The 25,123-nt window shown below is 37.9% G+C and overlaps 3 protein-coding genes across 3 annotated transcripts; all 3 read right to left on the bottom strand.

Annotated features, from left to right (window-relative positions):
* Positions 1-2,331: 2,331 nt before the first annotated feature.
* On the bottom strand, positions 2,332-3,991 carry LOC149039275 (uncharacterized). The gene is made up of 3 exons (XM_089185783.1): positions 3,790-3,991; positions 3,013-3,156; positions 2,332-2,469 (listed from the first exon to the last, which is right to left on the bottom strand). The coding sequence occupies exons 1-3, from the start codon at positions 3,970-3,972 to the stop codon at positions 2,332-2,334; spliced, it is 465 nt and encodes a 154-aa protein (XP_089041909.1). The 5' UTR covers positions 3,973-3,991.
* Positions 3,992-17,100: 13,109 nt separating this feature from the next.
* Positions 17,101-18,574, bottom strand: LOC113672292 (uncharacterized). The gene is made up of 3 exons (XM_027188566.2): positions 18,359-18,574; positions 17,908-18,048; positions 17,101-17,374 (listed from the first exon to the last, which is right to left on the bottom strand). Exons 1-3 carry the CDS (start codon positions 18,572-18,574, stop codon positions 17,225-17,227), a joined length of 507 nt encoding a protein of 168 aa, XP_027044367.2. The 3' UTR covers positions 17,101-17,224.
* Positions 18,575-21,334: 2,760 nt separating this feature from the next.
* Positions 21,335-23,113, bottom strand: LOC149039274 (uncharacterized). The gene is made up of 2 exons (XM_089185216.1): positions 22,842-23,113; positions 21,335-21,776 (listed from the first exon to the last, which is right to left on the bottom strand). Exons 1-2 carry the CDS (start codon positions 23,034-23,036, stop codon positions 21,492-21,494), a joined length of 480 nt encoding a protein of 159 aa, XP_089041342.1. The 5' UTR covers positions 23,037-23,113; the 3' UTR covers positions 21,335-21,491.
* Between the last annotated feature and the right edge of the window lie 2,010 nt (positions 23,114-25,123).

The raw sequence follows: 25,123 nt of genomic DNA, 5'->3' as shown, positions 1-25,123 counted from the left end.
GGGAGGGAGAGGAGGAGGGGCTGAAGTTTCCCTCAGCGCAGTCTCCGTACAAACACGTCCTAAGGACCTTGGCTTTAATTAACGCAAAAACCTTCTTTAAGCAATTTGTTATAGGGATCAGAAAGTACGAACTACATTTCGATATTCCATGGGACACCTACTGGGAATATCTCAGAAATTTATAAAAGTTTACCTGATGTTAAATTGACAATTATACGATCTGAAAGGATAGGTATTTAATGTTCGATGTAGAATAAGTGTAGTCAGAGGCTGCTTTTGTCCTAACTTATCCATTCAAAAAGAGCCATTTTGCATGGTGTAAATCAAAATAAAACCAAATGTGTAGTTTAGAGCCAATGTTGTTCTTGATATAATCCATTTGCTTTGCTCGTTTTTCTCCTTCTTTGTAGTTGCCCAATGTAATGAAGTGAGGATGCATTCTGTAATAAGATGTGAAGAACAGCCATTGCTAAGGCAAAATAACATTAATTGGAAGGTGTCTTGATCGCTTATCGGTTTTTTCCAGAATTAGAGTCGTATGTCATTCGGCCAGGACGAAAGTGCGTGAAAGGCATAAGGCATCACCATTAATTAGAGCAACTAAGCTCCTTCTTTTTAGGCAGTCGTGGTCTTGACAGTACATGGTAGAGAAGCTGATGTGATCGATAGTATATGTTTAAGAAGCGGAAGGTATAATATATTTACTTGGAAAGAAAAGTATATCAAGAAAAAGAGTAGTAAATAGTTCAAAAGTGTAGAATCGAAAAATAAACTAAACATCGAAGATGTGAATCAGATGCTGAAAATATATCGTTTGTAGTTTAATTTTGTAAAAAAAATTGTTTTACTTCATGTAAATTTTCTATTCATCGATATCATAAGAAAAAGAGAGGAAAAATGTTCTTCTTTAGTAAAAAGAAATATGAAATAAATCAAGCCAACTTAAGCATAGTGCATTATTATTGTGAATGTCACTATGAATCACTTAACATTTTTGTAATTCAAAACTTGTATTATTCCAAATTTGCACTCTGAAATTCCTTATCAAAATCATAATTTAAGCAAAAAAAAAGCCTGATTCAAAAACTGTTTTTCATTTATAGAAAGGAGATGGGAAATTTAAATAAATAAAAATTCCATCAACCATTTGAGGGAAAGTATTTATGAAAGACAGCTTTGAAGAGAGAGAGAAGCGGTTGCATATAGCTACCCGGTCCTGGCAAAGGGCTAGGTCGGACACATCCCTGCATAGTGTAAAAAAGTGACTGTGTGCTACCCAAATAAAATGTGATAAGTAAGAAGGAGATGGTTATTTTGCCATTGTGTCTGGTGTAGCTGACCGTGAGTGGAAGACAATATAGAAAGACAACCAGAGAGAGTGGGTGGAGAAGAGAGGAACATTGACACCAAAGCTCATGTAGTTGAGAATCTGGAGAATCAACTGAGCAGGGGTGTTTTCTGGTCCGGTACCAGACCTTCGCCAAAGGAAAAAGGAAAAGGAAAGACGTTTTAAGTGCTGGAGAAGCGGTGACCGATTCCGAAATAGAAAAGGTTTATTTGTCGATAATACTTGTAACGTGTACGATGCGTCGCGAATGCAAAATTGCAAGGATGGAAGCAGTTGTTGTGGAGATCGGTTTCAATTAAAATAGTCTAATAAATATTGTACAAGCTAACTGATGGTAAAAATAAAATCACTCACGTTGAAAAGAAAATTGAGAGATAGCCTCCTGGCCGGGCGCGACTTATCCAAGGTAAAAAACGTTTTTGTTGCCAACCGAAAAAAAGAACTTTTTTCCAATTTAACTGACGACACGATTGCGTGATCTCATGACGTAATAGTTTGCGCCCGGAAAGGAGCATGGTATCATTGTAAATTTCATTCGGCTTTGAGTGACGATATGTGTTAAAATTGTGGTATTGCGGAGATTTTGTCCTTGAGAGAGCTCGACACAACCTCAGAGATGATTGGTACAATCTCCAGGATGTAAAGAAAGTATGAAATAGGGTTTATTTGGAGTAGGTGAAGTTTAGTTCTTTTTTTGACTCAGGAGTCAGAATTGCGAAGTATGGGCATGGTTATTTGATGTGAGGTAAAGGAAACACTTCCCAAATGTGCATGTAATTGCTCAATGCTTTATTCCCAAACTATCTCTATGATTCAGTAGAAGCTTGTTGAAAATCCCTCCCGTCACCATTGACTACAACTGCTTTCTAGTTTCTTTGCTATTTTTCTTTTTCAATGCATGATGTTGTCGACTGAAGAAGATTTTTTTTTTTTTTTTTTTTTTTGACTGAAGGAGATGGTTTTCCCAGCGGGTGACTGCCAGCCTAGAAAGCTGCGCAGTAGGACGGCGGGTTTGGATCTTCATTCATGCAGTACTTGCTGCACGCTGTACATTCTAACTTTTTTGTGCAGTCTTCTTGAGCTAGTTCGAAGCATGTATTTGTCTTGTCAAGGCAGGGACTCTATCAGGGAGAAGAAGAAAATAGGTTAAGTTAGGGCATGAAGCAGGAACTGAGGTGTATGTACATATAGGTTCTTACCTGTACCCTTTAAATATGCCTTAAAGTATTTTTCTAAGGGAAATTTGAAAAAAATATTTTGAAGATACTTACTACCTACTGCTGGTAAATATAGTTATTTTCAAGTAGCTGGTGTTTATATAAGCGTAGTGGTCACGAGTTCAAACATACCATCGGCAGAAGAATTTTATCGTGACGCAAACTGCCTCAAGAAAAATGAAGGATTACGGGGAGGTATAGACTACGTTAGATTGTATATGACTGAAAAACTAAAGTATGTTTATCAGAGTAAGTCCAAGTCTTTTAGGTTTTTCGAGATTGGTGTATATGATGTATGATTAACATTTAACGATAATTTAATAGGCTGCTTACGAGAAAAGTGCAACAAATGTTTGCGGCACTATCACAAAATTTTTAAGCTCTCAACAACGAAAAAAGAGAAAGAGAGAGAGAATGGGGCAACCATTTCATTCATAATGGACTCACCATCTTTGGAGGAGGTATGGAAGATTTCTCGGACGACAGGTCAGTCTTAAGACATCCTCCAAAATTCTTCATGCACTCCAATCGTTTACAGGCATCAGTGTCTGCATCAAGTTCACATTCTCCGAATTTCTGTTCACAATCAGTCTGTAAATGGGAGCATGGTTAGCAGAGCATGGTAATTTTGATGAAATCTAACAGCAGTCATTTAAACAAAGACAGCGAAAAAGTCAAGAATCATGTCCAAAAACATATGAATTCACTTATTCCACTTCCAGGTAAGAGGTGCGCATCTAAACCCAGAGCTGTCGATCCAGGTTTAGTTTTGTAATCAGCAGTTAGTGCATCTTTCCTTTTTAATCTCCTCCATACTGAACTAACCTCGTCTCCCCCCCCCTTTTATCTTTTTTTAGGTTTTTCTCAACGTATTGACGTTCTATTTGATTTGGTTTGTTTTCAAGATGTTGGTGGATAAAAACGAGAGAGATAAGGCGGGTTTGAGGCAATCAGTGACCTCATTGGTTCATTAACTATGCCCGATGTAATTTTTTAGCCCGATTTGAGGATGCATTTTGAGAATTCTTTCTCAAAGACCACAACAGACACACGGGTGGTGTCTGGTTTATAGTGGCGACGCAAAAAAAAAAAAAGAATTGGAGAATAAGCAAAATATTTTTGAAAGATGTGTCCTAAATCCTTTTCATGAGGAAAAAAAGAAAAGAAAACTGTTTTTTCGAAAGGAAGTCGAGAGCGGCACTTAAAACTGACCATTTAACTTACTATGAATGCAGGTTGGCTCGTTGGATCATCCTGGTTCTCTACACCCTTCAATCCCTCGATAAGCTTATCAACATTTTCGTTAAAGAACTTCAGAAGGGCTTGATGATAAAGCGATGTGTCGACTACGAAACCGACTGAAGCGCCAGTGACCAAGAGAACGAGGAAACACTGTAGAGATCTCATCTTGAGTTGGTTGCTTGGCTGTTTTTTGCTAGGCAGTATAACGAAGGTACTTCAGTCTACTCTATTTATAGTTAAGACTGCTTACCGCTCCTACATCGTTCAAGGGAAATAACAAAAGAGTCTTTGTTCATTCACGGAACCTTTTATTGCCATGCCCTTGGGAAATAGGTAATGAGTTTATTTAGAGCGTGGTCATCGACCGCGAGGAAACAATTAAACGTACCAACATAAATACTCCTTGCCGTTATTTGGTTTTAACAAGGCTATAAAAGTTTAACAATCCTTGAGTTAAAGCAGGAAAACGTTTACAACCGAGTTCAAATTGTGACCATTTATTGTATCTTAAAATTATAGTCTTCCATTCGCACGTGAATAAATTAGAGATAATTTGTGATGCCTAGTGAATAAGTTAGAGATCCCCTTTGGCTTCTCAAGTCGTTAGGCCCCCGGGAAGTAGATTTTTAACAGTGATGAAAAGTTTTTTCTCTCCATGCGCTTGTTTGGTGCCTTGCAATTTTATAACTGAGGTCAACATTGATCCGTAATATTAGAAGCCAGTTTTTCGGAGTGTAACTCTTTCGCTTCAGTTTCTACTGCATTATTTCGGCCGGATTTGTCAGCGGGCGCAGCCGAATATACAAAAGATTTACAAATTTACCTTTGTAATGAAAAAGATAAAGTAACATTTATATATTTTAAAAAAACAGAAAAACGGAGGAAAAACGGAAACAAAAGATCGACACACACTTTACAGCAACGTCTTGATTATTCATCGGTACACCTATCTAGCTAAAAAACTCATTTTACATACTAGAGAATTAGTGAAACTTAACGAGTCTTGTTAAGTGTTTGCATTTGACGACCAATTCTTTAAACATTAAATCAACACAGCTTGCACAGTTGTAAAGTGTTCACATTTGAGCAGATGGTGTACTTCCGCAGGCATGCAAAAGTGACGCCGATAAGATAAAATGAGCATGTACACATGGCATGGACTCAATAAATGCTGACAAGACTCTTTTAAGCGTTTAAGAAGTACGCTCTTGTTTAAAAACGTTATGCTTGGACAGCTTCCACAAGTGTGGTGCATTCCCTTAAGCAAGCAAATTTTTTACGTCTTTTAACTCAAAAGTGAGCACATCGTTGTTAAAATAATCTTAGCAAGTGCACAATTTCCCGAAATTAAGCAGGTATTTCTCTCCTTCAAAATGTTCTCCTTTAAAATCGTTTTTTTTCTACGTGCAAAGGCACACGCGCTCTTTTTCAGTCTCTACTTTTCTTAATTGGCCGAGTTTCAAACTTCGAATTAAGGCTGAAGGTTGTTTAAAGTCCAACTGTTGCGTATGCCTGGGTTAATGTTGGATTTATCGCGAGCACACGCACGGGGTGAAGCACACTCGACTGCTATATCATCAACTGATTCGATTTTATTGCTTAAATCAAGGTTATTCATGATATGCATAATGGCAGCTAACTAATGCATGATATGAAACACCGTGGAAAAGTAGAGTTTCCTTTGGTATAAACAACTTTATTACGACTTGATTTAAATACGTAATTTCACAGATGGAAATACCTCAGGGTCTACGTAACAAACTTTTAAGTGTGTGGAGCTAAAGACGAACGCATAAGTTTTAGCTTACAAGGCAGGAGATAGGGGCTTGCTTAGCCTGACATGTTTTTTTTTTCTAAAAAGGTGGGGTGAGGAGGAGTGGGAATGAGGGAGTGGGAACCAGTGAGAATCGAACGTCGGCATAAATTTCAATCGATGGAAGTCAAAAAGAAAATAAAATGGATGGGACGGAGTAACAAGAGAAAGAAAAGATTGAAAAAAGTAGTCCATTAATATTAATATTAGAATCAACAATTTTTTTGAAACGGATTCTACTATAAAAATTAACTATAAAAAGCAAGGACGTTTCGACCGCTCAACAGTCATTTTCATGCACTTATATAATCAGTTGTAAATATGCTAATGACATGCTGACTAAAACTCTAAAATATTTACCTAGAAACAATACGAGAAATTGCGGCAAGAATGAGAAAAAACGCTCAGGCGAAAAAAAACAATATTAAAAGTAAATCGATTTGATAAATATTTTTGATCGATCGAATCACTCTGTTTGTTCAGTTTTGGTTTAAGTTCGTAAATAAAAGCATTTCAAAGATCAAATAGTCCAGTTTATGCTGACATTTCAAAATCTTGAAATTTTTTCAAATAACCGTTAAGCGGTCGAAACGTCGTTACTTTTAATGCTAACTTTTATAGCAAAATATTAATTTTACTGGTGATAAAGATTTGGGTAAATAAGTGTGCCATGAACGCCACCGGTGTTAAAATTTAACATTCGCGGTACGAAAGCTATTCTTTAAGACACGTATCGTCATTTGCATTTATCTAGAGCTCTGTTACTTGAAACAGAGTTTTTACGAACGGAAACAGCGTGTGTTGAAATTAGATAGCTCTGAAATGCGGTTTCTCTTTCGTGAAGCGAGTAAGAGAAAACAAGTTCGTATATTTCGCTAAAATAAGCAAAACTTGTAAATGAGTCAAATGAACAAGATGCCCACTTAAAAAAAAGAGCATGTGTTTTTAGCTGCAAACGATGCGATGACAAATTTACCAAAAAAGCCGAGCGGAGAAATCTCTCCCTTTTAGTCGATGCCTGGGAAGACAAATCTCTTTCAGTCGCCAGCCAGTTCTCCCAAAAATTCTCCAAACTCTTGGAAATTTCACTAGCTCTTAATTCGTTTCAGAACAACACAAGGGCTAAGGAGTAAAGAATTGCAACAACTATGTCCAAGAAACTGAAGCTCCACAAAAGGAACATTTGCATGAACTTGTTAAATGTCACCTAAAAATGAATTGTTTCTGCAGGTTGTAAAGGTTCTGAGTTGAAAATGTTTCCCCCATGATCTACAAATGTAAGCCAGTGGGGCTTCCTCAGAGTGCTTTTCCACTGATATAATTGTCACTTTGATAGTACAAACTGGGCATAGATAGAGGTCGGACATGCAAATCAGACATCTGAATTGTCCCTTGATTCTTGAAAAAAAAAAAAAAAAAAAGATTTGCAACTGCACGATTTTATAAAGAACTGGTTGTCAACTCAGTTGTGTCAACTCTTCATGTTTACTTCGCACGCACTGAAAAAATAAGTCACAATAAACTTAGAAGTATTCTTTAGCCCAAAAAAGGCACAGAATTATATCGTTAACTTTGCATTAAGGTCACAAAAAAGTATCTTCATGAAACGAAACGGTATATCATAATTTTTTCAATTACTTCTCAAACAAAAATGCTCACATTCAGCGCCGAGAAATTAGCTCTTTTTTACATGGGCGCTTGTTCGAAACAATTTGTATGCATCTACCCAGTGCAAAAAGAAATCACTGTTTTCTGCCTGTCAACTAAGAAAAAGGGGGCATAATTTTTTGCTATGATAAGAGGCATATTTGTAGTTTATTGTACTCTTTCGAGCAACGATAAAGTTGTACCTTTGTCGCAGACTCATAATGTGAGGCAAGTGCAGTACCAGGTATGTTTGTCCATAGACAAATGAATACCTTTTGTTTCTCGCTGACACAGAACAAAAAGTAGAAACACCCCTTTAATGCAACGAATAAATTACCTCTGAAATAAATAGGGTATTGCAACAGATGCAAACACATTGTAATGACAGGCACCGCTTTTCAGAAATATTAACCAAAGATAAGTTCATTGCAACCAACAAAGAGCGTGTTAAGTACACATAGACAATTATCACAAGTATGGTGCCGCCAGTGTCGCAAGATGCAGAACAAAAGTATTTTTCAGTTTGCTAGAATTTTTATAAAATAGAATTACATCTGAGTAACTAAACTGTTTATCTTTTTGCGCAGAGGTTTGTGAAGATGTAGCGAAACAAATTTTTACTATTGTTCTTGGTTTTGTATCTTCCTTTCTAAGGCTTATAAAAGCATCGCCCCATGTATCAAGCTGTTTTGTCAACAGAAGTGCTATAGCAGAGATGAAATCTCTAATACTGTCCTTGTTAATCGGTGCTTCTGCCATCCTAGCAGAATCGCAATTTGATCATGCAGCTCGCTCGGAGTTCTTAAATGACGAAAACAAAGTGACTAATGCGAAAGATGAATCACGCCCTCATCAAATGTCTTTTTCCTTACTTACCTTGCCGTTCTTTTTTGGTATGTCATTAAGAGATATAATCAATTTGAGATGGAGCTAATTTGGGATATAAAGCAAAATTTGTATTTCACTGTTACTTTCGTCAATCACCATCTGAGAGTCTGTGATAAATGCCCGTTAAAACTGTCCATGATGTACGGAGGAGAGTATGTTAACATAAAGCAGCGATGTTATCGTTCCTTAAGTGTGACATTAGCGGGAAGCCTTACAGTACAGAATATATGCTGTACGGGGCTGAAGGGCTGTCCCAGGTAGAAGACTCCTATCAAAATATGTCGAATGCTTTGAGAATTATGGCGACCAAATCAGATCGTATTGGTATCTATTATCATATGTGTATTCAAATGAGAGTGGTGCTCCAGATTCAGAGTGGAGGTAATCGAAATCGGATTATAAGATTAATGGTGTACGTAAAAAAAATTTTGGAAGATAGGTTTTTGTTTCAGAATCTCAAACAGTGGTAAAAAGTGATTTTTATATTTACTTTTCTAAGGTGGGGAAAAAAGTAGACGATTTCGTATGCATAATTCTCCTTTAAACTTGAAACAAATTAAATTTACGATAAATTTAAACGAAAAGCAGTGGACAAGTCTATTAAGCGAGTGCTGACACTAACAGATCGAATCCCTCTGGTAAGATACAAAACCGGTTTTAAGTGAACTATGCATCTTTGATATTTCAGGAAAAAAGGCACTGGCCTACCTGGTTTCCAACCTGGAACCCCAGTTGGCGTCCATCATGGAACCCCAGACCCAGCTGGTATCCTACCTGGCGTCCATCCTGGTGGCCGACTTGGCGTCCATCCGGGAAGCCTACTGGGTTTCCGACCGGAAAACCCAGCTGGCGTCCGACTTGGCGACCAACGTGGCGACCGACTTGGCGACCGACTTGGCGTCCGACTTGGCGTCCGACTCGGCGTCCGACTCGGCGTCCGACTCGGCGTCCGACTCGGCGTCCGACTCGGCGTCCGACTCGGCGTCCGACTCGGCGTCCGACTCGGCGTCCGACTCGGCGTCCGACTCGGCGTCCGACTCGGCGTCCGACTTGGCGTCCGACTTGGCGTCCGACTTGGCGTCCGACTTGGCGTCCGACTTGGCGTCCGACTTGGCGTCCGACTTGGCGTCCGACTTGGCGTCCGACTTGGCGTCCGACTTGGCGTCCGACTTGGCGTCCGACTTGGCGTCCGACTTGGCGTCCGACTTGGCGTCCGACTTGGCGTCCGACTTGGCGTCCGACTTGGCGTCCGACTTGGCGTCCGACTTGGCGTCCGACTTGGCGTCCGACCTGGCGTCCGACCTGGCGTCCGACCTGGCGTCCGACCTGGCGTCCGACCTGGCGTCCGACCTGGCGACCGACCTGGCGACCGACCTGGCGACCGACTTGGCGTCCATCTTGGAAGCGTTAAAACTGAATATCTACTTGGCACTTATCATATCTCGGTCTCCACTGCAATTGCTATGCCATATGTCGCATAACCACCATGGGAAATTAAAATAAGATCTCGTAGATATCATAGATAATTGAAAAAAATTTGGGGAATAAAGCATTCAAAACTCATCTGAGGCTCTTTCTTACATGCAGCTATCATATAATGCTATGAGGAGAGGTTGGCTCTAGAATCATAAGTCAATAAGTTATATTTACTTCGACGTCTTCGAAGAGTTAAATTTCCCGCTTATCAGCTCTTTCACTGTCGTTTTCTATTGCCGCGAGCGGTGACTAACCATGTAATAACTTTAAATCCAAAGTCCTTCACGATTGCTTCGAGAAAACTCGCACTAGATGTGGCAGTGTTTAACGCAACATTAACACCAAAAATTGAGAAAAACTGAATGATATAAAGAAGTCTTAACTCAGTGGCCTGGTGGCACCGTTCGTGGATGCCGCCACCGCGCATGCTTGAAAAACTAAGATGTGAGAGTTACTGTTATTATTGTTTTATATTATTATTATTTTTATTTCCGTTATTGTCATTACTGCCGTACCGTTCAAATAAAAAGCCGGCGCGGCCTGCCAATGCTGGTTTAGTGAAGGGGGGGGGGGGGAGGGAAGGGGAGAATGAAGAGGGAAAGGGGGGGACACAAATGCAGGTGGGATCGGAAAAAGAATTAAACTGCCATTACCAGGCAACCAGTAATAATTGAGAACATAGTATTTTATTTTACTGTGAAGCCCATTATTAGGGTGATGTTCCATTTTGAGCAATAATAGCGGCGCACCCTTTTCAGGGACTAATAAAGTACAGCGGATGTTGCATCATTCATATCACTCAACAGGCAAATCGATGCCTCTTGTTAATCAGTGTTGGAACCGAGAAAAAAAGTCACTTTCTGCAAATGATAACTTATATTATTTTCAGGAATTGCTACGTTGAAACAGACGCAAACGGGCTATGTAAAGGGCGTCGCTTTCAGAATTACAAACACAAGTTATTTTCAACCAACGAAGAGCGCGCAAAGTGCGCATAAACAATTCGCAAGCGTATGGTGTAGCTTATTTCGCAAAACTCAAAACGCCAAACGGAAACCGATACCAGTTTCCGAAATTTTCATAACATCTCTTAGCAGTTTACCCGCTAAACTCCTCATTTTTTCGCCGAAGTACGTAAAGATTTACATAAATAAACAGTTGTGTATTTTCAGTTATGTAATTAAGTTTCTTAGGCTTACAAAAGGAAAGGCAGGTCCTTCCCAAGTTTTCGAAATTCTCATTACATTTATTTTCAGTTTACCTGCTAAACTCAGTGCTCATTTTCTCTCGCCGCGGTATTTAAAGATTTACATAAATAAACAATTTCAATATTCTCGGTTGTGCGAATAATTCTCCTAGGCTTGTAAAAGATAACTCTGGCTGGATCACAAACAGCAAAGCACTCTACCCAAGATGAATTCTCTATTTCTGTTTACGTTTTTGTTACTCGGCGCTTCTTTAGTTTTGGCAGATTTGCAGTTTGACCATCCGCCCCCTTTCCCCTCGGAGGCTTTAAGTGATGAGCAAAAAGAATTCCTTCTTCGAGAGCTGACTGATACAAAAGATGATTCGCGCGCTAAATGCGCAAAAGTAAGTATGAAGGGATGTAATAAATTTAACTTGGTAATGTTTCTATGCTTATTTGGGCAATGGAAATTTTTTTGTAACAAATATTGGATGTATTTTAAGTAACGTGGAGGCCAATTAGGTCTTCTGTTAATTATTGAAAATTGCGCCTACATTCAGCATATATCTCTATTTAGTGGACACTGATCTGGAATCAAAACTGTTAATAAGTATAGTATATTTTGACAACTTTGTTATGATTTTTAATCTTTTCTATCTTAGGAGCCGGTTTTGAGACCTAAATGGCGTATAATTTAACGTGAATCCTCTTAAAGCACCCATTCTGTCTTGGCAGGCTCCTCCATTTAGGACGTTTCACGATAACGCCTAACCAGTACCATCGCCATGTGTGACATTCTATGAAACCATGGCAAAGTTCGATAGAGTCGGGCACATATCGTAGATAAGTGAAATAGCTGAGGGAACATGGCATGTGAAAATTATTTGAGTTTCCATGTCATAAGTAGAAATCTTTGGTCATCAGTGCATGCGTTTTAAGTGATCTTTTGGCTGAGAAATCGAAAGTCGATATACTATATACAATTCGAGGTGTTCAGCCAACGTGTCTGGTCATAGAAAAATAAGCGAGGCCCTGTTGGAGCTGAATGGTGGGGGTTGGGGAGGAGGGGAGGCGGGGAGACAACACTGCAAAGGGGATGGGGAGACTAAGATGACGAGAGAGTCATAATTGTCATAACTGGGAGATCTGACATTGTTTTGAAGCTTCCTCTCCGTAATTCTGCCATTTGAGCACTTGAATCAGCTCATGAGAGTGTAGAATATGGCTTTTAGCTAATTCCCCTTCTCTGCTCCCTCAGATGTTGAAAATAAAGTTTTGCACGCTTTTGAACCTTTCTATTAGTCTTTTAAGAAAAAAATAAGAAGTCTACATTTATATTTCTTGTTTCTTCCACTGCCTTGATCTCTTGGTTAGGATAATTTTTACCTGGATTGGTATGTTTTCAAACACATTTTTGTTAACATAAGTTCACTTCAGGCCTTCCGTTGATGAGTCCCAGTGTATAAACTGAAGGTAACTAGATTGCTAGATTAATAGTTGTGGTTTGAATTTTTACAAGTAACTACCTCACAAGCTCAGAAAACTTTTAAATCAGCTTTATTCCTCCAAATTATTCAACTATCCAATGACATCTACATCACATTCATTCTTTAGCATAATTGGAAACATTCGAAGAGGATTGATCACCATGGAGCAATGGGAAGGTACCTCGGTCTTCCAGTTAGAGGGAGACTATTTACCTCCAGGCATATTTTAACTTCGGCCCTGCATATTAATTTATTGTTGCAATCAATGCCAGGTTTGTTCATGCATTTCTTACCAATATCGAGACACTTTTTCTGAAAATAAATAAAATAACAAAGCAAGAACACACTTCATAATTCGTTATTCTTTCTTAAACCTTTAACTTTACTTAAGCAAAGATATTTTCATTTTAAAAATGTCCATTGCATTTTACGTTAAAAGAAACTTTTTTTTCACAAAATAAACCAATCAGTTTTAAATAGAATAAGAAAGATTCTAAGTTTTGATGGTGGGTAAGTTTTTCAGTTAGTTGATGTCTTTTTTTTTGCAGTTCACCCGCCCACGATGATTTTTGATTTCTAGAATTCATTTATACTTCCGAGGAAGTAGCGCTTCTTCTATCTCTGAAAATTCTAGAAAAAGCTCCCATCTGGAACAATTATTGTTCACCGGAGAAGCCTATAGGACAGCTCCACAACTTTTTGCAGTCCCATGGTTAAAACAAAAGTCTTAAATTTAAGTGAAAACCTAGCATGTATTCCCTCATTCAGTCATTTAGTCATACAATCATTCAATCATTCAGATTTCTAATTATCTATTTATTCGTATGTTCATTTAACATACGTACCTCGCCCGGAGTTGGCGTGGGGCGTGGATAAGGTAGCTTTGACTCGATGCAGGTTCTATATTTCTCATAACAAGCCAATTTTTTACAAGCGTTAACCTCGGCGACTACCAGACAAATCCTGCGTGAAAGGTTACATCAATTCTGTTGATGATAAAATAAACTTTCCGATAACTTTCATTTACGCACATCACCTCTCTAAGGGGTTTTAGAAGTGTTTTTCTCGCGTGTCACTAAGTTGACCTCTTTATCAAATGAAGAGGTCAGAATATACTCAACACGCTCGTTGTTACATCACCTGCTACAAAGTAGTAAAATTGGGCTTACGAGAGTAGGAAAGATCGTCGTTAGTTGAAGTTGCGGATCGTTTTCTTCTCAGCCAACTCTCTCAACAAATCTCTGCTTTCTTTATCTGAAAATTCATCAAGAGCTGAATGCTCAAAAGGCGATTTTGCCAAGGTGACTGAAGCTCCGAAAAACAGAACCAAATGGGCATTGTAGATGACGAAGAAGTCTTTGCCCAAGCGTTGTAAGCGTAAATATCCCGCCCACGGTAAAGGCAAACAGTTTACTTTGTGTCATCTAGTATTTTTAGATCTCGTAATACGGTATAACACATTGTCCTGTCATGAATTTCACACGTGGCCTGTTTAAGGTGGTCCACTAACCCAAGTCAGGTTTTGTTATAGTTATTACCACAGATGACATACACAAATCTCGTCTGAGAAGTAGATATCATGAAGTAAAGATTCCGTGTGGCAAGGATTCTAAAGCGTAAGATACGAAATAGCTATGATATCAGCTTTGTTTAACAAGTCCCACATTTAAAATAAACAGAATAGTTAACTCAGTTATGTAAATTTTCTGCTTTTCTTCTCGAACTCATAATATGCTTAGAGATAAACGAAATTCTTGTTGAAATAGCTAATAAAAAGACAAATCGATCAAAAATTTGGTACTTAGAAGGAATCATAATTTTTTTTATCTACCTTTTTACTATTTGAACTTCACGAACGACTGTTACAACAGTAAAAACACCACGTCAAATTCGAAATCATAAAACAGGGAAAACCTGAAGAAAGTTAAAATTAAAGTAATAGAAAACTGCACATTTTCCTGTTGATATAATTCTGACCATACACAAGCAAGCATTAATTTTGTGGCTTTTTGGATTGTTGACAAGATAGATTGTAGACGACTGAGTAACGAAAAATAAAGATAGAAATTAATAATATGCTATAAGTCAAGAGAACGAAGGGAAAAAAGTAAAGAGCTAAAAAACTCATTTCCTTTTATATCACTATAATAACAAACCAGAATTGGATAAGAGTTCTTTAGACAAAAAACGGTATACAGGAGGCAGGGCTGCGGGGAATAAAGATACGGATCCAAAACAAAAGAAAAAACAAAGCTGATTTGAAAGTTTAAGGAAACCGCATCCATCTGTTTAGCCCAAACTAGAAAGATTTAGTGACCTGGTTGAAAGGTATCAAGAAGAAAATATAAATTGGTATCCATCGCTGTAAGACTTCCCACAAACTTGGAAGTAGGAAGAGGTAATTGTACACTCCGCGTCGGAAACTGGCCCACATGAACGGTTTATATTCCAGGAACGCTAATTAATGAAGTAAAGGACAAAGAATAAAAGAGTAACTTGATTGAACGTAACCGGTTATTCTCTGATTGCTTATGCTGCCATTTGCACGCTATTCTGTGTTCGAGAGAGTGTCTCTCTTTGCACGCAATTTGCGCTCTTTGAGCGATAAGATTTGGAAACAATTATATGAAATGACAGCCGTGACACCTTTGCAAAGGTTACAGAAAAATGATGGGTAATTCTATGTGAGGAAAGTCAGTATGTTATCATTATTAAAAAATTTTGAGTGTCTTCTGAGAAGTGATTCTTTTTCACTCTTTTTCTCACCCTTTTCTTTTTTTTGCAACCGAAAGTGACCTCTAAAAGAATATCCATTCTTCAATTCCGTCGACAATTGCGCAAACCAAATAGGTATAAAATATGTGCTTGCCTCTTTTCGCAAAGGAAGTGCAAATTAGCTAAATAGAGGAAAAAATTGGTCACGTGAAACTCATCACGTAGCTATTTACTACCTTCTAAATATTCGATGAGAATATCATTTAAAAAAAAGTTCCATTTAAAAATGTGTAATGGTTGGGAAGGTGAGAGCAATCAACCACTGTATCATTTATCACTATAGCACTGAGAGAGAGCCAGATTTGAGGAGAGGGAGGATCGATGAAAGTTTTTTTTCTAACGAGCTCTGAATCACGACATGAGGTGAACGTTTACAAAATGCGCCATAATCTATAAAAAACTCTCCTCGATTCAAATTTCAGTTTAACGGTCTTGATTCCAATAAGTTTCATTCAACCTCTCTTGCATCATGGGAAAATAATAGTGATTAGCTGTCCACATCTCATCTATGATTTTATTTGATATTAGATGATCTATTTTCATAGAGATCTTTTGGAAAGTTTTTGATATTTTAATTGTGACTGATCGTTTTAAATTTTTTTTGTCAAAACTTTATTCTATAGATCTATTCTTTGAAATAACTGGACTATTCATGTCATCTTGGATAAAAGAGAGATGTGTTTTATTGCCAAGAAAATCAAATTGAGAGCCTTACCATTTCTAAAGTTAGCACTAACTTAGCGCTGCTCACGGATCGCCAGGTAAAAACAACAAACAATACGACTTTTGAAGCAGTTTCATTCCCCGAAGTTACTTTTATTATCCATGACATCTACATAATTTGTGTTTTGATGATTATTTCTTTTTTTCGTTATATGCGTCTGGACCGGGTTGACAGTTACTTTAGGGAGGAATGGGCCTGGGGCGACGACTTGGCCTTAGACGACTGGGCCTGGGACGACAACTGGGTCTAGGACGACTTGTTGGTTTAAGCTTATTGCACACTTTAAATGTAACGTGGAGGCCAATCCGGTCTTCTCTTATTTATTGAAAATTGCGCCAACATTCAGCATATATCTCTATTTAGTGGACACTGATCTGGAATCAGGACTGTTAATAAATATGGAATACTTCAACAAGTTTGTCATGATTTTTAATCTTTTATATCTTAGGAGCCGGTTTTGAGACCTAAATGGTGTATAATTTAACGTGAATCCTTTTAAATGACCTGTTCCGTCTTGGCAGGCTTCTCCATTTAGGACGTTTCACGATAATGTCCAACCAGTACCATCGCCACGTGTGACATTTTATGAAAACCACGGCAAAGTTCGATAAAATTAGGCACATATCGTAGATAAGTGAAAAAGCTGAGGGAATATGGCATGTGAAAATTATTTGAGTCTTCGTGTCATATGTAGAAATCTTTGGTCATCAGTGCATGCGTTTTAAGTAATCTCCAGAAGGTGGGCTGAGAAACCGAAAGTCGATAGACTATATATCATTCGAGGTATTCAGCCAAAAAATAAGCGAGGCCCCGTTGGAGCTGGATGGTGGGGGTTGGGGAGGCGGGGAGACAAGACTGCAAAGGGGATGGGGGGACGAAGATGACGAGAGAGTCGTAACTGTCATAACTGGGAGATCTGACATTGTTTTGAAGCCTCCTCTCCGTAATTCTGCCATTTGAGCACTTGTATCAGCTCATGAGAGTATGGAATATGGCTCTTAGCTAATTCCCCTTCTCCACCCCTTCAGATGTTGAAAATAAAGTTTTGCACGCGTTCGAACCTTTCTACTTTCTTACATTTCTGGTTTCTTCCACTGTCTTGATCTCTTGGTCAGGATAATTTTACCCGGATTGGTATGTTTTCTACTCATTTGAGGGCTTTTAAACACATTTTTGTAAACATAAGTTCACTTCAGGCCTTCCGTTGATGAGTCCCAGCGTAGAAAGTAAAGGTAACTGGATTGCTAGATTAATAGGTTTGGTTTGAATTTATACAAGTAACTACCTCACAAGCTCAGACAGCTTTTAAATCAGCTTTATTCCTCCAAATTATTCATCTATCCATGACATCTACATCACATTCTTTCTTTACCATAATTGGCGCCAAGAGTGACGAGTTTCAAGAGAAACAAGAGGATTGATCACCATGGAGCAATGGGAAGGTACCTGGGTCCTCCAGGGAGATTATTTACCCCCAGACATATTTTAACAGCAGCCATGCATAATAACTTCTTGGTGCAGTCAATACCAGGTTTGCCCATGCATTTCTTTCCAATATCGAGACACTTTTTCTGAAAATAAAATAATATTACAAGAAAACACCTTATTATTCGTTGTTCTTTTCTAAAAAATTTAACTTTACTAGGCAAAGATACTTTATTTGAAAAATGTCTACTTCATTTTACGTTGAAAAAGACGTTTTTTCTTTTTTTCATGCAAATCAATTAGTTGTAGATGGAATAAAATAGATGGTAAATTTTGAGGGTAAGTTTTTCAATAAGGTAACGTCCTTTTTTTTGCAGTTCACCGGCCCACGATGATTTATGATTTCTAGAATTCATTTATATTTCTGAGGAAGTTGTGCTTCTTCTATCTCTAAAAGTTCTATAAAAAGCTCCCATCTGGAACAATAATTGTTCACCAGAGAAGCCTATCGGATAGCTCCACAACCTCTTGCTTTATATTCCCATGTTTGAAACAAAAGTCTTACATTTAAGTGAAAACCTAGCATGTATTCCCTCATTCAGTCATTTAGTCATACAATCATTCAATCATTCAGATTTCTAATTATCTATTTATTCGTATGTTCATTTCACATACGTACCTGTCTCGGAGTTGGCGTGGGGCGTGGATAAGGTAGCTTTGACTCCATGCAGGTTTTATATTTCTCGTAACAAGCCAGTCTTTTACAAGAGTCATCCTTGGCGACCGCCAGACAAATTCCCCGTGAAAGTTTACATAACTTCTGTTGATGATAAAATAAGCTTTCATAACTTTCATAACCCCTTTAAGGGATTTTAGAGGTGTTTTACTCGCGTGTCATTAGGTTTACCACTTCAAACGCAGAGGTCAGAATACACTCAAGAAGCTCGTTGTTACGTCACCTACTAAGTTAAGCCTCAACCTGATGTGAATCATTTTATCCCCTAAAAAAGTCTTTCTGATAAAAAAGAACGATGATATCAGTGGGGAGGCTTATAATTGCTTTTGCCGATGGTAAAGTTTTCTTCTGATACAGCAATACTTAAAACACAAAGTAGAAAAATTGGGCTTACCTCAGCAGGAAAGATCGTCGGTAGTATGAGTTTCGGATCGTTTTCTTCATCAGCCGACTCTCTCAACAAATCATCTCTTTCTTTACCTGAAAACTCATCGAGAGCTTTATGCTCAAAAGGCGAATTTGCCAATGTGACTGAAGCTCCGAAAAAGAGGACCAGTAGAAGAGATTTCATCTTGAATACGCTGCAATGTTGTCTGCAGGGCAATGGCATGAACTAACTGGAACACCTATCACTTTTATACACAATCGTGTCTTGTTCTGCATTACAATGGACATTGTAGATGACGAAGAAGTCTTTGTTCAAGCGTTGTTAGCGTAAATATCCCGCCCGCGGTGCAAAAGGCAAACAGTTTACTTTATGTCATCTAGTATTTTTAGATCTCATAATACGGTATAACACATTATCCTGTCATCATGATTTCACAGGTGGCCTACTAACCCAAGTCAGGTTTTTTTATATTTATTACTACAGATGACATACATAAATCTCGTCTGAGAAGTAGATATCATGAAGTAAAGATTCCGTGTGGCAAGGAGCGTAAGATACGAAATAGCTATGATATCAGCTTTGTTTAACAAGTCCCACATTTAAAATAAACAGAATAGTTAACTCAGTTATGTAAACTTTCTGTTTTTTATTCACGAACTCATAATATGCTCAGAGATAAACGAAATTCTTGTTGAAATAGCTGATAAAAAGACAAATCAATCCAAAATTTGGTACGTTGGAGGAATCATAGTGTTTTTTCTCTACCTTTTACTATTTGAACTTCATGAACGACTGTTACAACAGTATTATGAATGCATCTAGTGTTTTTAGATATCGTAATACGGTATAACACTATCCTGTGATGAATTTCACAGGTGGCCTGTTTGAGGTAGCCTGCTAACTAGTTATAGCTCTGTATAGTTATTTCTAAAAGATGATACAAATCTCGTCTGAAAAGGAGATATCACGAAGTACAGATTCCGTGTGGTAAGGATTCTACAGCCTAAGATACGAAATAGTTAAGATATCAGCTTTGTTTAACAAGTAAGTTCCATATAAAAATCAACAAAAAAGTTAACTCAGTTATGTAAACTTTCTGTTTCTTCTTCACGAACTCATTATATGCTTAGAGATAAACGACAGTGTTGTTTAAATAGCTGATAAAAAGTGAAATCAATCCAAAATTTGGTACGTAGGAGGAATCATATTGTTTTTTTATCTACCTTTTTCTATTTGAACTTCATGAACGACTGTTAAAACAGTAAAAACACCACGTCAAATTCGAAATCATAATAATGGGAAATCCTGAAGAAAGTTGAAATTAAAGTAACAGAAAACTGCATGTTCCTGTTGATATAATTACTGACCTTACCTAGCAAGCATACTTTTATTTTGTGGCTCTTTGGATTGTTAACAAGATAGATTGTAGACTGAGTGAATGACGAAAAATAAAGAAAGAAATGAATAAGATGTTATAAGTTAAGAGAACGAAGGGAAAAAAGTAGAGAGCTAAAAACTCATTTTCTTCTTTAGCACGATATAAAAGTTCTGTTAACAAAAACTGCATGGGAAGGGAGGGTTGGAGGCAATATGCGCGCTAGATATGGATCCAAAACAAAAGAAAAACCAAGCTGATTTTGAAAGTTTAAGGAAACTGCATCCATCTGTTTAGCTCAAACTAGAAAGATTTTGTGACCTGGTTGAAAGGTATCATGAAGAGAATATAAATTGGTATTGTAAGACTTCCCACAAATTTGGAAGTAGGAAGAGGTAATTATGCACTCCGCGTCGGGAAACGAACGGTTGATATTCCAGGATCGCTAATTAATGAGGTAAAGGACAAAGTAGGAAAGAGTAACTTCATCGAACGTAACCGGTTATTTTCTGATTGCTGCATGTTATTCTTTGTCCGAGAGATATGTCTCTCTTTGCGTGCAATCTGCGCTCTTTCAGTGATAATATTTGGAATAAATTATATAAAATGACAGCCGTGACACCCCGGCAAAGTTACAGAAAAGTGATAGGTAATTTTATGTGTTGAAAGTCATTATGTTATCATTATAATAACTGAAATTTTGAGTGTCTTCCGAAAGTGATTCTTTTTCACTCTTTTCTCTCTCTCTCTCTCTCTCTTTTTTTTTTTTTCTGAAAGTGACCTCTAAAGTATATCCATTTTTCAATTTCATCGACAATTGTGTAAACTAAATAGGAATAAAATATGTGCTTGCCTCTTTCCGCAATGGAAATGCAAATTAACTTAATGGAGAAAAAATTGGTAACGTGAAACTCATCACGTAGCCAATTATTACCTTCCGAATATTCGATGTGAATATCAATAAAAAAATTTATATTGAAAAATGTGTATCGGTTGGGAAGGTGAGAGTAATTAATCACTGTAACACTTATCACTGTAACACTTATCACTGTAACACTTATCACTGTAACACTTATCACTGTATCACTTATTACTGTATCACTTATCATTGCAACACTGAGAGAGAGCCAGAATTGAGGAGAGGGAAGATCGATGAAAGTTTTTTTTTTAACGAGCTCTGAATCACGACAGGAGGTGAACGTTTACAAAAATGTACTGCAATCTACAGAAAACTATCTGCGATTTAAATTTCACGCTTAATAGCCTTGATTCCAAGTTCCATTCAACCTCTCTTGCATCATGGGAAAATTACAATAACCAGCTGTTCACTTGTCACCTATGATTTTATTTGATATTAGGTGATCTATTTTCGTCAGGATCTTGTGGAAAGTCTGATATTTAAATTGTGACCGAAAATTTTAAATTTTTTTGCCAAAACTTTATTCTATAGATCTATTCTTTGAAATTACTGGAGTATTCATGTAATCTTTGATAAAAGAAAGATGTGTTTTATTGCTAAGAAAAACAACTTGGGAGCCATAGCTTTTCTAAATTTAGCAGTAGCTTAGCGCTGCACTTAGATTGACAGGTACAAACAACAAACAATATGACTTTTGAATCAACTTTAATCCCAGAAATAACTTTTATCATCCATGACATCTATATATTTTTGTTTAATGATTATTATTTTTTTTCGTTATATGTGTCTGGAGACTTGACATGATTTAATCAAACTTCCTCTTCTTGACCGGATTGACAGTTATTTCAGGGAGGAGTGGTCCTCGGGCGACGACTTGGCTTTGGGCGACTGGGCCTGGGACGACGACTGGGCCTGGGACGACGACTGGGCCTGGCACGACGACTGGACCTGGGACGACGACTGGGCCTGGGACGATAACTGGGCCTGGGACGATGACTGGGCCTTGGACGACTGGGCCTGGGGCGACCTGTTGGCCGACGCTTTCTGCACTCTTTAAATAACAATTTGCATTTTTCCTTGTTCGCGCCAGGTTTCTCCAAGCACTGACGTAACCTGTAAAGGCAATATTTCTGTAAAAAGAATGAAAATGCCGTATTAGAAACGACAAAGTATTTTTTGTCGTTGATATGCTGATGTATTAGAGACAAAAAAAAAAACCTCAGTTGGTTTAAAATCTATAAAATCTTGTCCTCCTGGCGTGCAGTCATTCCGAAGCATCTGATGTAGTAATGATTAGGATAAGGACTCGATCACATGGCAAAAGAACCAGCGTAATTATAGCGGAGCTCGCAGAGCGTAGCCCCATAATTATACAAAATAGTAGCAACCCATCAAGCCGAAAAAATTCCGATGTACGACCGTACGACCGTATGACCGTACAAGGTGCTACTTTTAACATGCGTTGTCAATTGTACCGCGGGCACGCCAACTTCACGGCTTTGTCCAGTAGTCCAGTGGTTAGTGCACTGGGCACCGAGTCGGACGACCCGGGTTCTAGTCCTGGCCTGGGCCAGGCGTTGTGCCCTCGAGACGTGCGGGAAAAAAAAAGCTTTTAGGCTTGGTTAGATCTATATATTATTGCTGGAAACTGAAAAGAAAAGGTGAATAGAAATGGAACCATGGTGAGTATGCAAAATAAAAAATAGGGAAGGGGTTGGGAGTGGGGGTTTTGCTTTTTAAAATAGTCAACCTGTTAACTTTGATTATTGTAAATATATTGAATGTTTTTAAATCGGGGAAAGGTATTCATCACCACTTCGTTTCACTTAGCCTGTACTTTCCTCCATTGAGAGGCAGGTTTCATTTACCCTGGTTTAGTGTTGTACATCCCTCAAAAGTAGACAAAACTGTTAATTTTCGTCTTCAGAGTCTTGAGGATGGTTGATAAGAACCTTTAGTGTAAATTTGATTAAGAAGTAATGTTATATATTTCTAAACTATTTCAATATCAATCGCTGGGAAATTACGCTTAGTTTCAATAAAAAATGTGTTTTTGACTAGCAGCACCTAGTTTGAGTTTTCACCAACATCTAGTTTGAGTTTCACTCGTAGAAATTAGAAACTCGTCAATGACCTGTTACTTCAGTGCGTGTCAAGTTGACTTTATCAGAGAAATGACTAAAACTGAGCTTTACCTTGGGCGGGCGTGAGGGTGAAGGAGGACCACTAGGTTGCTCCGAAAAGAAGGGATCATTTTCCACCTCTTTCAGCTCTCCAGTGATTTCTTCTCCTTCTTCATCTGAAAGCTCAGCGAGAGCTGGATTCTCAAAAGGCAATTCTGCTAAGGCAACGGAAGCTCCGAAAAATAGGACCAGCAGAAGAGTATTCATCTTGATCACAGTGCTTTGCTGTTTGCAAGGCTATGGCATGAACTCGAACATTGACTATTTTTATAGCTCAGCACGGCCTGTTACGCAATGCAATCGACAAAGTGGAGAACAAATCTTTCTTTGTTCCAAGTACTGTTTGTACAAGTCTGTCGCGCAAAAGGCAAACAGTTTACTTAGTGGTAGGACTGAAAGTTTATCCAGTTGTAATCCTTTCTGAAATCAGGTAATTTGTATCACAAAGGAGAGAAATAAAGTTGACATGAAATTACCAATTGGCCTGTTTATTGGCATATCGCTCTGGAGCTGTGCATGGTCAGCGTTTTTACGAATCCTTAAACAAGAGGCAGTAGATAAACAAAGTTTTTGTTAAAAAAAAAAAAAAAACGGCGATGTCTTCTACAGTTATCATTTTCACTATGAAAAAAACAACATGTCAATCCCTAGACCCACGAAAAAGATTGCTGTAATTGTTTGACACTAGCACTGCTTTGCAAGCAAGGAACACACGGTGAACATCAATAGAACGGTCGACCTATATGTGTCTGCAGTCCACGTGTATCGTACGAACTGTTTTTCATATCGTTTTGTTTAAAATAAACAGCAGTGAAATATTTTTTCCAAGCGGAAAAAAAAGCTGTGTGCAAAAATGCAAAACCGTTTAGAGGGAAGTCAGAAGCACGAAGGTTTTTTTTTCCGTGTTGTAATTTTTTATAGAGGATACTCCGAGTAAGATCCGATTGATTTAAACATGAAATTAAAAGGATTCCGTTCCTTGAAAGGTCTCAGAACTATTTTCAATGCTTGAGACGAGACGAAAAACATCTTTCCCTCTCAAAAAAGACACGAAACACACGGTAGACATACACAGAACTGTTTATACAGTTATGCAAAAGTTTCATGTTTATATAACGAATTATTTTTGTTGAAAAGGTTGACCACAATCTCGGTCCGAGTTCTTCTTAGAAAGGACAGAAAAGGTAAACATAAGCGAAAACGTAGAAAGAAATCATGAAACTTTCATTATTCTGTGGGAAAATAATTTTGGATGTGCCTTTGCGTTGTGTTATCGGCGGCATAATAAAAAAGATCGGAAAAGATTGAATTTTTGTACTTCGAAGACGCCTGTTTAAACATTCAGTGTTCGTCTTCTACCATCAACAACAAAGGGAATACTTTGAACAGGTAACAGTTATAGAAAACGTTTGGTCCGTTATTTAAATACATACAGGCAAGCATATCATTATTTTAGTTATGTTTGTGTAAGAAGATCCAGAAAGCGTTTCTTTCAGTGTCAGTGACTGAGCATCTGCGCCCCTCCCCCTCCCCTACCCCTCCCCCTCCCCTACCCCTCCCCCTACCCTAACCCAACATTAACCCTAACTTGCTATCAGTTGTTGGACTTGGTTCAAAATTTTTCTGTTCTTTTGTATACTTCAACATTAGATGCGTTAGTCTCATAAAAAGTAATTATTTGCCAACTTGCGTCATTGTTTTGTTGTGATTAACATCTTTTAATATACTTACTTGGCGTGTTTATTTTCTAATACAAATAGATGTTATCTATCAGCTTTAGCAGGTGTTAAAGAAGAACAAAAGGAGAACGTAGTGACACAAATGAATTATTGCCTGTGGAGCCTACCTTCTTGTGCAAAGAAAAAGTATCATTCTGTAGAAATGTGTTTATTCAAAGGGGCAGTCATTTATTGACAATACAAACATGATTACGTTCTAGCTCACTGCTGTGCTAAGCAAACGGATACACTAGGGCGAAGGAAAAAAGTGTGATCACGATATTACAAAAAATTGCAACGTACCTTGGTAGTTTACAAAGAAAAAAAAATTGGGCTTATTGAAATCGCAAATATTAGGAATGGCTCTACTCAGTCATTTATTTCCACTTTTATTTCGTGATCGCTTTGAAAAAAGGAACTTAGATAGAAAACTTGGATTGTTTCCATAAATGATATATTCGCTCTGTTAATGTTTCCTTGGTGAAGCGTAAAATAAATAATTATTGGTTTGCTCTCCAGAAAAAAAACCAAAAACGAAAAAAAAAGTAATGAAACAACCCATTTTTATTCACGCAC

Source organism: Pocillopora damicornis, chromosome 10, assembly GCF_964200805.1.
Source record: "Pocillopora damicornis chromosome 10, jaPocDami1.2, whole genome shotgun sequence".
Lineage (NCBI taxonomy): Eukaryota > Metazoa > Cnidaria > Anthozoa > Scleractinia > Pocilloporidae > Pocillopora > Pocillopora damicornis.
Note: the sequence above shows the minus strand (reverse complement) of the source record. Positions and strands in the feature narration are given on the sequence as shown.

Excerpts from the sequence above, each read along its gene's own strand:
- LOC149039274 (XM_089185216.1), bottom strand. The coding sequence starts at position 23,036 with ATGAATACTCTTCTGCTGGTCCTATTTTTCGGAGCTTCCGTTGCCTTA. Across the intron at positions 21,777-22,841 it reads CACCCTCACGCCCGCCCAAG|AAATATTGCCTTTACAGGTT; the intron begins GTAAAGCTCAGT and ends TTCTTTTTACAG.
- LOC113672292 (XM_027188566.2), bottom strand. The coding sequence starts at position 18,574 with ATGCCATTGCCCTGCAGACAACATTGCAGCGTATTCAAGATGAAATCT. Across the intron at positions 18,049-18,358 it reads CGACGATCTTTCCTGCTGAG|AAGTTATGTAAACTTTCACG; the intron begins GTAAGCCCAATT and ends TATCATCAACAG. Across the intron at positions 17,375-17,907 it reads CCACGCCAACTCCGAGACAG|AAAAAGTGTCTCGATATTGG; the intron begins GTACGTATGTGA and ends TTTTATTTTCAG.
- LOC149039275 (XM_089185783.1), bottom strand. The coding sequence starts at position 3,972 with ATGAGATCTCTACAGTGTTTCCTCGTTCTCTTGGTCACTGGCGCTTCA. Across the intron at positions 3,157-3,789 it reads CGAGCCAACCTGCATTCATA|ACTGATTGTGAACAGAAATT; the intron begins GTAAGTTAAATG and ends TCCCATTTACAG. Across the intron at positions 2,470-3,012 it reads CCATACCTCCTCCAAAGATG|AGTCCCTGCCTTGACAAGAC; the intron begins GTGAGTCCATTA and ends TCTCCCTGATAG.